Source organism: Aulostomus chinensis, chromosome 17 (assembly GCF_037954235.1).
Source record: "Aulostomus chinensis isolate RoL2024-O1b breed Wild chromosome 17, RoL_Achi_v1.0, whole genome shotgun sequence".
Taxonomy (NCBI): domain Eukaryota; kingdom Metazoa; phylum Chordata; class Actinopteri; order Syngnathiformes; family Aulostomidae; genus Aulostomus; species Aulostomus chinensis.
Genome location: NC_141336.1, coordinates 4761036 through 4773700, shown reverse-complemented (window position 1 = coordinate 4773700; position 12665 = coordinate 4761036). Strand labels below are relative to the sequence as shown.

The following is a 12665-nucleotide window of genomic DNA, read 5'->3' as shown; positions in this document are numbered from 1 at the left end:
TCTGCTGCATTTGAATCATATTTATCAGTTTTACCACATGAAGTGTTTTTAACATGAAGAGCCCCAACCGAGATCAAAGCCCAAGGATTAGAGCTCGGCTCGATCACGGAGCGACATGTCCTTAAATCAGAGCTGATCCATATCAGGATTTCCATCAACTCTGAACCTCCAACTCATCAGCATGAAGACAAAAGAAGAAGACAAGCCTGTATATAGAACAACATGACAGGAACTCGCACATTTGATGTGCCAATAATAAAAAGCAAAATTTAAACCAAAAAAAAAACTTATTTAAATGTACTTGGGTTTCTTCTCATGTTTATTTTAAGGACATTGAACAGTCTTGAAAGAACAGAGTCCCTTGTGGAGCAGCAGGAAAAATAACCTCAACATCTAAAAGATCCTTTTCCGTAATTGTGACAAAGCACTAACCTAAAAACAACAATGGTTGCAGACAAAAGCCTCATGCTTTGTGCGGCCATGAACAGCGCTGTCATGACTCAGTGTTTTTCTGTCAGTGTAGTGTCACGGCCGACGCTAAAGCACCCGGGCCTCTGACATACAAAGGCCAGAATCAATGGAGCTTTGGAAAAACTGATGGAAAACCATTGCTAACCGCTGAGAGGGGAGCCGAGTGGCGGGGGCCAACATCATCACCGTCACCACCAGCAGCCACCGTGCTCTGCCCAGTCCCATCTTATCTGTCTGATGAAGGGAAAAAAAAAGCCTCCAGAGCAACAATAAACCAATCGATATGGTTCTGACTTTCCCAAAACCACTTCCACACGGCACAGATCAAAACAGCCGACGTGCGCGCACACACACACACACACACACACACACACACACACACACACACACACACACACACACACACAAACAGAGTCTCTGCTAATGAGTGTACACAGAAAAAAAAAAGATTCAGGGTTTGAGAGCAGCCCCTCCTTAACTTAACGACTTTGCTAAAGTGAAACTTACTGGTATTCACTGGGCAGCAAGTGGAGCACTCACTCTCACTCTGGCAATTTGCATTTCTCTTGATTTGCTTTGCTTAAGAAGTTCAACAAAACTCACCCTAGTTGCATGACAACCACACAGTGATAGCTGGGAAAGGTCAAAGAAAACTTTTTGTCTTGGAGGGGAAAAAACACGTTTGGATTCATTTAGGAAGGACTTGTCACAGCTGCAGTAGCACTGCAATCCACCAGTAAACGAAGAAAAGAAGAATTTGTAGCAAATACCATCGGCCCCAATTTCGTGTTATGCCCCCTGAATGTGCTTGACTTGGCGCTCCCACTGACCAATAAATGCTAAAAGAGCTCATCATTTGCCGTGTCAAAGACAGCATCCATAATACGATCCGAATAATACTGCAGTACCGAGGTGGTTTTCTAGCCAGGTTTGCTACTGGCACCGCAGGGCTGAATCAGCTAAAGAACTGCGAACGCTAGCTGTATGGCTAACCAAGCTAACTGTCTAACAGCAGCTAACAACAACAAGCAAAGCTATCTGACCATCAGGAAGCTCTGTGAGTCTCTAGTCGTTAAGGTTCTATGAGGTTTAGACTACACTAGACTATGTGCCCCCCCCCCCCCCCCCAAAAGATAAACTGACAAATAAAGACATACAAGCAGTGTAATGATAGGGAATTGTAACTCTGTGTGACTTACAGTTAAAGATGATTAACAAGTGGATGTCACGTATTACTGGCTGAAATTGTTTGGTACATGCTAACATAAAGTGATTTTTTTTAAGACAGGAAAAACAAACTGGTTAATTTGTGAATCTTTTCATATCAGCACTTGTTTTTAGATCAAATACCAAAGAGTTAAAGAAAAAAGGTTTTAAAAAAAGACATTTTCCAATTCAGCTGAATTTGAGTGGTTTTCAAACACGGCCGAACGATGTGAATGTGCTCCTTTGATAAAGAAACAATTCAAACTGAACCCACGTGCCATGTCCTTTATAGGCCTCAAATTTGATTCTAGCAATCTTTCCAGTCCAAAAACTGAGCTTCATCAAAGTGGAACAGTCGATGTAGAGCTCAATCATCTCCTCCACAGCAAAAGCATCTGACTAAAATAATACAAGCTCTTAACTTGCCCCGGGAAGCTGTATAGAGAACACATGCTCTGTCCCAGCATGCCCCAATTCCCATTTACACAATTAATACTCAATCTGTTGTGCTGCATGAATTAGTAAATGAATTCTGCCATAGCGTGAGTGTACAACAGATACAGAGAAGGATTTGGGTAAATTACCTTCTGAAGGCTGTTTGGGTTCAGCTGCGTCTTGTCTATTATCTTAATGGCCACCTGTGGAGAAAAAACAAAGCATACTGTGCTAGGTGGGATGTGACGGTGATGTGAAGGAGAGGAAGTAGAGTGTGACACTAAAACAGAGGGAAAGGGGCATGTAGGAGCTATGAGAGTGTCTTGGATGAACCATCTGATCTGACCTCTCTGAGAAGCAGTGAGAAAAAGGCAAAACCCACAAGTAATCAACAACAGGATCAAGAGAGGAAAGGCAGAGTCTGACAGGGTTTGTTGATGACGCATTGTTTTTTTTATGTTCATCAATTATGAAAAAAATCTAACTCTCAGTTAGCTACAGTTCTCCCTGCATGCAGCCATTAGTGCCAACACACAGACCAATACATCTGACACAGCTGGCACTGAACACTAGTGAAAGAACTGATGGTGTTCTATGTGTGAACTGATGGGTATATGTGCGTCATGTAATATCTTACATGACATGCATAGGATTTGACTGAATTAACTTACTCAGCTATATTTACACTGGGATCTATAACAGAAAATGTATTACACTTTTAGTACAAATAGTGTAAATCGTGCTAAATTGCTTTGACTCAGTTTCATGTTTAAGGTCTTCATTGTAGTGGTTTTATGGGAACATTATCGATCCATAAATATTAATTCATTTTTCTAGTTCATGCTTTTTGTTGTCTGAATGAAAGACATCCTCAAAAAAAAAATCACAACTGTTAATTTTATTGATGAAAACCGTACCATAAAGTCAGAGTGCTCTTTTTCAGAGTTCTTTTCATGAAAACTATCAATAAAAATAGCTGCCAAAATAAACACTTGGTGAAACAGGAATTTAACCAGATTTTCGAACAATGAGGATGTCAGCTGACCACCAAACCCATGACTTCATACAAGCACCAGTCCCGAGTGTCCGTCTCACCTCTCTGCCAGTGAGGATGTGTCGGGCCAGTTTGACCTTGGCGAAATTTCCCTTCCCGATGGTTTTAAGAAGCCGGTAGTTGCCGACGTGCGGCTGCTGCGGCTCCTCGGAGCTGCGGGACCGCATGCCGGTTCGGGCTGAGCGTGTGCTGATCTCCTGACGCCCGTTGCTGTGAGACGTGTGCTGTGGGACAGACACATAATTTTAGGTGATTACGGGCCGCTGTGAAACGACTACATGCATCAGCGGTGACTCATGTTGACCCTCTGTGACATATCCTCATAGAATGAGGAGGAAAAGCAGATATTTATAGTGATCTACCAGAGACAAAAAGCTCACTTTTCATCTGTCGACTGCAGATGGCAGTTATACTTCCTAGATCACAATCAACCACGAGAGCCTCACAACCAAGGGTATTTTTGTCACTGTCCCAGTTGTCATCTCATAGTCTTATTTTTTGACAGGTATTGTTCAGTAATCTACTGAAATAATACAAATTAAGTAATCTCAAGAATGTGGTCAGAAAATAGTGAAAAACGTCCCGTCGCCATGTCACGGGGTCAAAGATGTCTTTAAATTCTTCTTTTGTGCAGACATACTCCAGTCACAGGTTTGCAGTTAACAAGTCCTGCTCACGTTTGAGAGGCTGGGGACACAGGGTTTTTGGTTAACAGGTAAAACAAGCTCAACTCTACAATAAATACGTACAAAGTGCAGTATACTCAAGTTACATCTGGAACGCCTGTCCAACTTGTTCCATACAACAGAGAGAAGGATGTTCAATTTCAGAGCACGTTATGCTACCTACAGATGTGCTTGCACGCATTTGAGTCCAGATTTTGCCAGTGAGCGGCCCTCAGGGTGAGAAGACATCTTCAGAGGACAACCCCTGCCTGCTGATATTTTTATCTCATGTCTTCTAATTTCAGGTCCTTCTCTGAATAATAGCAGGTTTGAGCAGGTTCGCTGTTTGAACAGAAAATGCGAGTTAAGTGAGATGAACTCCTTCAAGTACACAACTAAGGCTTTTGTTCTGTTCTTTTAAATGGCACAGACCAAATTGCTTCAATTACTTTTGGTGGCAAATGTCAGTATCCAAGGCGTCAATATCATCAGCGTCAGCGAGTCGTTTAGCCTGCAGTATAATTACAAAGACCTCTTGAAACTTGAAGTGAAAAATAGCTAAATGACAAACATACGCCAACATTTCCTATCCACCACCAGTCATTGTGCTAAGCTAACTGCCGGTCAGAAAGATAAGCAAACAAATCTGTCCTTCATACATTCAAACTCGATGAAAGCTAATGGCACCTAATGAGAGTCTGAATATTAGATCACCTGGTATAAATACATTCAGAGGGTAAAAAAACCAAAACCAAAATGGAAACCCGGCTAACTCCTGGCTCCATCTTTATTGTCCAATCAAACAGTAACAGTATGGCGCAGGATGGAGTTGGGTGTTGTGGTTTTGTTTATCAAAGCTCTGACAGCACCACCGACGGAGAGATTGATTTTTTTCGGGTGCTGTTTTCAAAAGCCATGTCAATCCCTCCCCGGGCTTACAGTTTAAAGAAAAAACAAAAGAGAAAACACACTGATAGATTCCCAGTGCGCCCTCAGTATTGACCATCCAGCTGATGCTTCATTAACAGCAGCGGTGCCCTCTGCCGTGCCCAGCTCTACCAGTAACCCCTCCCATCCCCACAAAACTGACCCCATTCCTCCTGGAGACTCTGCGAGTGATGAAACAAGCTCCGGTGTTAACATGTCTGGTATCTGTATTGCAGATATTAGGAAAAATGTCCTATTTATTTAAGCTACATGAACATTATCGAACTATTTATCTCATCAACACAGTTTCTCATTTGTAGTCAGAGTAGGACATTCCTCTGTTTTAATTCATTCAAAGGACAAGAGAAGACAAGGGAACAGTTGGCTGCATCCACAACACACTCAAACAAAAACAGGGAGACAGCCATCTAGCCAGTGGCAGGGCACTAGGTGCTCAGAAGTCTGCGTACTCTTCAGTGCAGTCGATGCGAGCGACATCCTGTGCCACCGGTTTCCAAACACTGAGTAAGAATGCATCAAATACATAGAGAAATGCACAGTTTTGGACCACCAAGTTCCTGGTAGTTCCTGTGAGGTTGCCCCTCTCACCCGAACAGATACGTTTTGAGAAGTGTTTGGCCTCAGCTCACGTTGCAGGCTAGCAGTCCGTTACTGGACAATGCTGAGTGCATGCAGTCACCAAGTTAGTTGTGCTAACCTGCAGGCTGATTTGCTGTACGCCTGAGTTAGGTCTTGGTGTGAGTGGTGTTATGAAGCAGATCAGTCACAGTTGCGAGCCGCGTCGCTGCGACATGCACATGAGGCTACAGCATGAGGTATGCTTGAGACTACCGGCAGCGTAGCCCACGACGTTTTCTTTTGCTGCTAATTGTTTCTTATTTTACTCAGAGTTATATAAAGCAATGCCATTGCAGTTGTTACTGGGGTCATCCTACAAAATTTCAACAAAATCCATCTGTAACTTTGAGTTATCCTGTTAACGATCAGTCAAACCAACGGCAGTGATCAAGTTACCTCCTTGGCAGAGGAAAGAAATGCCCTGTTAAGAGTACCAGTACATTACCAGATCCATAAAAACAGTTCAAATCTAAAGAATCCTCACTCCTAACTAAAACAGGTTGCTACTCACTACTAAGCCACACAGACAAACCTGAAACCACTGAAGGAATATTGTGGGACTTCTACAGTGATAGCACTGGGGATAAAAATACCATCAACCAGGAGAAGGTCACTGGTGAATACCACAGACACGCAGCAAAAAACACGCCTGCTGGAACTCTAAGATCAGCTCAGGACAACAACAATTAAAAAAAAAAAAAAAACCCTCACAAATACAATTTTTAAAATCAGAAGCTCTACTTTCCCTGTTTGCCTTCTATCCCGCTGACAACTTCCTGTGAAAGAAATCTCCCCCCTTTAACTTGGTCTTTTCCTTCTCAGCGGTTACTCACAAAGCTGCGGTGCCTCCTCGCTGCCTGGGAGCCCGTCATGTTCCTACCCTGCTGATGATGCCCATAGAAATTCCCACAACACCAGATTTTCCCAACTCAGAGCCCAGATAACCACAGAGAGAGACAGAGAGGGAGACGGCGGGAGGAGGGGCGGACTGATTGGCTGAAACCAGTGACAGGCAGACAACAGAAACCGGCCTTTCACATTAAAAGCATTTGAGAATAGACAGCACTCAGAGTCTTCATCTCTCCACCAATGAATCAAGATGGAGACAGAATATAAAATATCAAAAAGCATTCCGAAATTTTTCACCAAACCATCAAAAACAGGTCTTTCGCATCACCAAGCCAGAGGAGGATCCATAGCAACACAGCTGTATGAATCTCTAGAACTGCTTTCCTCGAATTACAAAACATCACCAACACTACTTTTATTAAAAATAATTAGTCCATTTTATTTTCCCCCATTGTAGGAATATACATACATTCCATGTACCACAACACAAAACATATAATGGTACAAATGAGAAGGTAGTGGCTTAAACTGTTCTAGAACCCCGAGACAAAAGACTATAAAGAGACTTTCCACACCAGACACCTTGTTCTTTACATGACCTCAAGGAATTTGACCAGAACTCATCTATAACACAATAAGAACTCATAACAACAGGACCTGCCAGTGGTCTAGGACAGCCTTCTGGATCCAAGATCTACAATTTGATCCAGATCACCTCCAACTTGTTCCTTGTAACACTACCCAACTGCTCCAAAAATGTATCAATATCCATCCATTAGTTTTTGAGTTACCTTGCTAAAAACCCACCCAACCAACTCACAGACAGACACACAACAGAGATCACATCTCCTCCTCGGCAGAGGCAATAAACCTTAATGGTTTCCAACAACCACTCATTTTCAATATGAATTAATCTTCCAATTTCTTAATTGATTCATCTTAACCCCAAAAGCTCTAAAGCATTTAAGATGTTATGAAGCAAGACAACGAGCTGTAGCAAGCCCATCCTGCCTGCATCAGACAAATGTTTGGCATATTTGTACGAAAAGGTCCAGTATCCCTCATTCACTGCAGGCTCTGATAATATCTTGTTTTATAGTGAGGTGCTTTTTCATTTTAAACTTGGAACGATATCCTGAAAATTAGCCAGCAGACAAACATGTGACTCTCACCGATAGAGCAGTGATCCTATAAGTTATGACTGTCTGCCTCAATTATTGTAACTCCGTTTCTGGGAATTTGTGCTTCATTTCAGCAGAACAGAGGTAAAAATACTACAGTGCCCGTGAGCCTCAGGTGTCATGATATGGAGAGAAGCAAGTCAGAGATCAATCAAAGAATTAATACATTTTCAATCCTTTGCTGTTACAAACAAAACACATCACCACAGCTGCTGAATTCACTTGCATGACAGAAATTTTTATCAGCGCTCTTGAACCTCGAATTTCCACCTTCTGTTAGCGGCACATGAATCTTTCAGTTCAACAACATTTTTGAATTCAGTTTTGTGCCTTTGGCATTTCAATAAATCAAGATGCTTTAAATCATACAGTGGTTGCTGTGGATAATGTGCTACATAAATGTTGTACATTTGTAGACTGAGTTGGAAGTTCTCCTTCTTGAGCTACCACCTTATCGCCATGGACGAGTTTGCGTGCCCCAATGATCCTAGGAGCTTAGTTGTCGGGGGCTTTTGTGCCTCTGGTTGGGCGACACAACACCAGTAGGTTCTAGGGAAGGGACCAGACAAAGAGTAGCTCAAAATAACCCCAACGACAAAGTTGGACCGACTTTTCCCTCGCCTGGACGTTGATCACCAGGGCACCCCCCTTGAACAAGGCCTGGGGGCAGGGCCCGATGGCGAGTGTCTGGTGGCCGGGCGCCTGGTGGCCGAGCCTGCACCCATGGGGCCCAGCCAGGCACAGCCCAAGGAGGAAATGCGGGTCCCCCCTCCAATGGGCTCACCACCCATGAAAAGGGTCAAAGGGGTGGGGTGTAGTGTGGGATGTGTGGCAGCCGAGAGCAGAGACCTTGGCGGTCTGATCCTCGGCTGCAGAAGCTGGTGAGTTCCGAATGGCAAGAGGCCTCGGGGAAGACCCAGGACACATTGGAGAGACTATGTCTCTCAACTGGCCTGGGAACGCCTCGGGATCCCTCGTGAGGAGCTGGACGAAGTAGCCACGCAGAGGGAAGTCTGGGTTTCTCTGCTTAGGCTGCTGCTCACATGACCCAACCCCAGATAAGCGGAAGAAGATTCATGGATGGATGGATGGAGGTGGAAGTTCATAACAGCCAACTGGGACAGTTGCATTGGATTTTCAATTATTGCCAATATACAGACTCAAGTGTCAAACAAACGATTTGAAGATTTACACATTTTGTTTAGCACAGATAACCTTCACCTATGAACACCCCGTTGATGATTTCTGAAGGGTAAATGCAATCACTAGAAGAAAAGAAGCTAACATCGTACCATGAACAAAGTTCACTGCAGATCGGTGACTTCATGTCCACAACCTCTGCGTTCTCATTTAGCTGCATGTTAATAGCCACCATTTTAAGACAGAAAAGCTTTGAAGTTCTCTAACGGGGCATTTACCAACATATGCTATGCCTTTAAACAAAATGTCAGAACAACTTAAGCTTCTGTTGACCACATTTCAGGTATTTGCTAAAAACCAAAACTCTTGAGACGAAGGAATCAGACATTCAGCAACTCATTAACAGGTTTTACAAGTCGTTCCTATGCTGTTCTATTCTCCTGATACTTTAATCGCAGAGTTTCAAGCCGATCAAAACTGCAAAAGTGCCCCAACTATGAGTCATGCAACATTGTCAATAAAAAGAAAAAGAAATGTTTTGGGTTTTTGTTTTTGTTTTTTTATTTCTAGACCTGGAGCGCTCAAGAAAGCTCCTCCTGATTCATATCTCAATAATAGTTGAGCTGTCTCTCCTGCCTGCCAGAGCTGCACCCTTGCAGCTCCTCGAGCCCTGCAGGGATCAATGAGATTTCACCACATCTTATCGAGCTCAGTGCTCCGTTTGTTCACTATAGGTCTTATCTCCAGCTGACTCTCTGCTGCCTGAGACGGTGATGAGTCATGAGATTCTGATGCTATCACATGTAGAAGTGACATGGTCGCAGTGGCATAAATGAGGGATATAGAAAGGAAACGAGGAAAGTATGATAGGGCGCCGGCAAAATGAAAAGAAATAAAAGCAGATTAAAAACATAGAATTCAACACTGGCTTGTGCCAAATGGATATGAAGAACAACCCACTTTAGGTAATGTTGATTACCATACCACTATGAAGGGGAAAATTAAAACAGAAAGAAATCAAAGATAAATATTCTAGTAAGGTTAACTCACATGCTGACTCATCAGATTTACCATCCATCTTTCTAGACAATTAGTTGATTAATTGTAAGTCAATAAAATGAGTGATCCACTACAAATTTAAAAAAAATCTGTTTTTTTATTTCTGTATGTTTCTTGCATCTTACACCATAAATGACAGTCACTTCAACCTGATAAGACACCCACTGTTGCCTTATTACCAACTATTTGAAATTTGAATTAAAAAAAAACCTCTTAGTCATTGTGAGGATTTGCTAATTTTCTAGGGTACATTGGTAGAAAATGAATAAATCTTTTTGGCCATTTAAGGGAGACACTTCTGGGATACATAAAGTGTCATCCAAGTAATTCTACTAAGATTCAATCTCCATTGATATTTAACAGATGATATTCCGTGATCACTTAAATAACATTGTAATGTATTTTTTGATTCGAGCATGTCAGATTTAGAACATCACCATAAATATTTTTTTTTATTGTTTATCAGAGCAATAATATGAAGTTTTCTCCCCAAATTTTGAAGAAAAAAAAAATCTGGCTGGCATCTCTCACCATTTGCTGTCATTAAGAGCCTATCCTAGCATCTTTAAAAAAAAAAAAAAAAAAAAAAAATATATATATATATATATATATATATGTTTGTATAGATTTAATAATCAATTGCAACGTAATATACTGAAAACTATGCAATTAATTTATTAAACCGCTTCAAAACCGTCAAAAACGTTTCTACATTTCTATATTGTTTTTGTTCTTAAAAAGGAGTAATAAGATGGATCCGTTTGAGTCCACTGCTATTACTTTGAAATTCCCAGCCGGAAGCCCTGGTTGTTACGTCGTGCATTTCTTGACAAGAATTTCAGGCTTCATTCTGTTGGTCATGGGGAGGCGGGACTAATGAGCCCGCATTAGAAAGCTCAACGGTTGAAAACTTCGAGTGACAGTTGAGACAACCAATCGCGAGACGGAAGAGAATCTGCCCGTCGCCTGCCAGAACCAACAGGCAAAGTACTGTAGTTTTGTTCGTGGTTGGGCCTAAATATCCCGACTTCAGCCGAATTATCAAAAATCACATCAAAACTCGTTTCCAAATGGCGGATAAATAATGTGCATAGAAATTAATACGTGTTACACTGACTGAGGAACGCGTTTGCTTTTGAGGAAATGATTGTTTACCAGCAAAGTGTTGCCCGCCGTGTGAAACAATTAGCAACAAAACCCCGTTGAACGGTCAAAATGTCAGTAAAACATTCTCCCCATCATACCAGCAGTTTGGCTCTGCTAGTAACAACAGCAAGACTGACTACATAACCCGGTAAACAACCTTGCATACTTACACTTTCCGTCACCTTCTCGTTGACCGTAGGCAAGGGAGTTTTTGTTGACATCTTTAATTCGTTCTACCACAACCAATCTTCCTCTGATGCCCCAAAATCCACCGTTTTCAACCCGACAGCCGGAAAATTAAAAGACTTGCTGTGCAGCTCTCCCCGAGGAAGCAGTCTCAGCATGGATCGTGTCAATGTTCAAACCAGACCGGACGTGTTAGAGCCGAGCACCTCAACTGCCAGGGCCCGAAAAAAAATAGTCACAAAAACCACACCGTTAATTATCTAACATCAGATATATTCATGGCGTGGACACACCGTACATGGCCTGTGTTCAACTCCAATCGTTTCGGTTAGAGTCAGTGAAGCTAACTCAACTAAAGGCGCTGTCGGTCGCCACTTCCAAAAATCTCCCCAGGCTTTTTCCACAATAAGCAATCGGTCTAGCAACTAGCCATGGCGGCTAACGTTGCCAGTCGATGTATATCGGAGGGATTTACAAGGTTTTGGTGGTTGAAATACTCGGCGTCGGATCGGTTTCTTCCATCTCCGGCGGCCCAAAGTGAAGCTGCTCCGTCTGTTTTAGGTGGGACCAAAATGGCTACTCAGCGGCTGGGCTGGATTAGGATGCCTTCACGGACTCCTCACAGGCTCCGACAAAACATTTTTTCACGTAATGCTAATTTTATGATTTGTATGTGTTATTTTAATTTTTATAGGCTTTATTACGAACACTCCTAGCTTTGTATTTACTCTCTACCGCACCTCTTTTGATGCACTGTGTAATTTTATTAGTTTTATGTATTTTACTCACGTATGTATGTATGTATGTATGTATGTGTGTATGTATGTATGTATGTATGTATGTATGTATGTGTATATGTGTGTATGTATGTATGCATGTATGTGTGTATATATGTTTGTATGTGTGTGCATGTATGTATGTGTGTGTGTTTGTGTGTATGTATGTGTGTATGTATGTGTATATGTGTGTATGTATGTATGCATGTATGTGTGTATATATGTTTGTATGTGTGTGCATGTATGTGTGTGTTTGTGTGTATGTATGTGTGTTTGTATGTGTGTATGTATGTATTGTGTATGTATGTACGTGTATGTATGTGTGTATGTGTGTATGTATGTATTGTGTATGTATGTATGTGTATGTATGTGTGTATGTTTGTATGTATGTATTTGTGTATGTATGTATGTATGTGTGTTTGTATGTATGTGTGTATGTATGTTTGTATGTATGTATGTGTATGTATGTATGTGTGCATGTATGTGTGTTTGTATGTATGTGTGTATGTATGTATGTGTGTATGTTTGTATGTATGTATGTATGTGTGTTTGTATGTATTATGTATGTGTGTATGTATGTTTGTATGTATGTGTGTATGTATGTGTGTATGTATGTGTGTTTGTATGTGTGTATATGTATGTTTGTATGTATGTATATGTGTGTATGTATGTATGTATGTGTGCATGTATGTATGTGTGTATGTATGTATGTGTGTATGTTTGTATGTATGTATGTATGTGTGTATGTACGTGTGTTTGTATGTGTGTGCATGTATGTGTGTTTGTATGTATGTGTGTATGTATGTATGTATGTGTGTATGTATGTATGTGTGTTTGTATGTATGTGTGTATGTATGTGTGTATGTACGTATGTTTGTATGTATGTATGTGTGTTTGTATGTATTTGTGTATGTATGTATGTATGTGTGTA

At 41.5% G+C, this 12665-nt stretch overlaps 1 protein-coding gene across 22 annotated transcripts in view; it reads right to left on the bottom strand.

Moving 5' to 3' along the window:
* Positions 1-11549, bottom strand: part of mark3a (MAP/microtubule affinity-regulating kinase 3a) — a 59649-nt gene extending 48100 nt beyond the window's left edge. For 6 of the 22 annotated variants that reach the window (XM_086183618.1, XM_086183615.1, XM_086183619.1 and 3 more), the window contains exons 1-3: positions 10943-11547; positions 3208-3390; positions 2262-2315 (exon numbers count right to left, since the gene is read on the bottom strand). In XM_086183618.1, coding sequence (XP_086039744.1) covers positions 2262-2315; positions 3208-3390; positions 10943-10993 — 288 coding nt within the window. In that variant the 5' untranslated portion in view covers positions 10994-11547. Of the gene's footprint in view, positions 1-2261; positions 2316-3207; positions 3391-6230; positions 6317-10942 lie in introns of those variants that run through there. The other 16 variants (XM_086183611.1, XM_086183612.1, XM_086183634.1 and 13 more) reach the window with 7 other exon arrangements.
* Positions 11550-12665: the final 1116 nt, after the last annotated feature.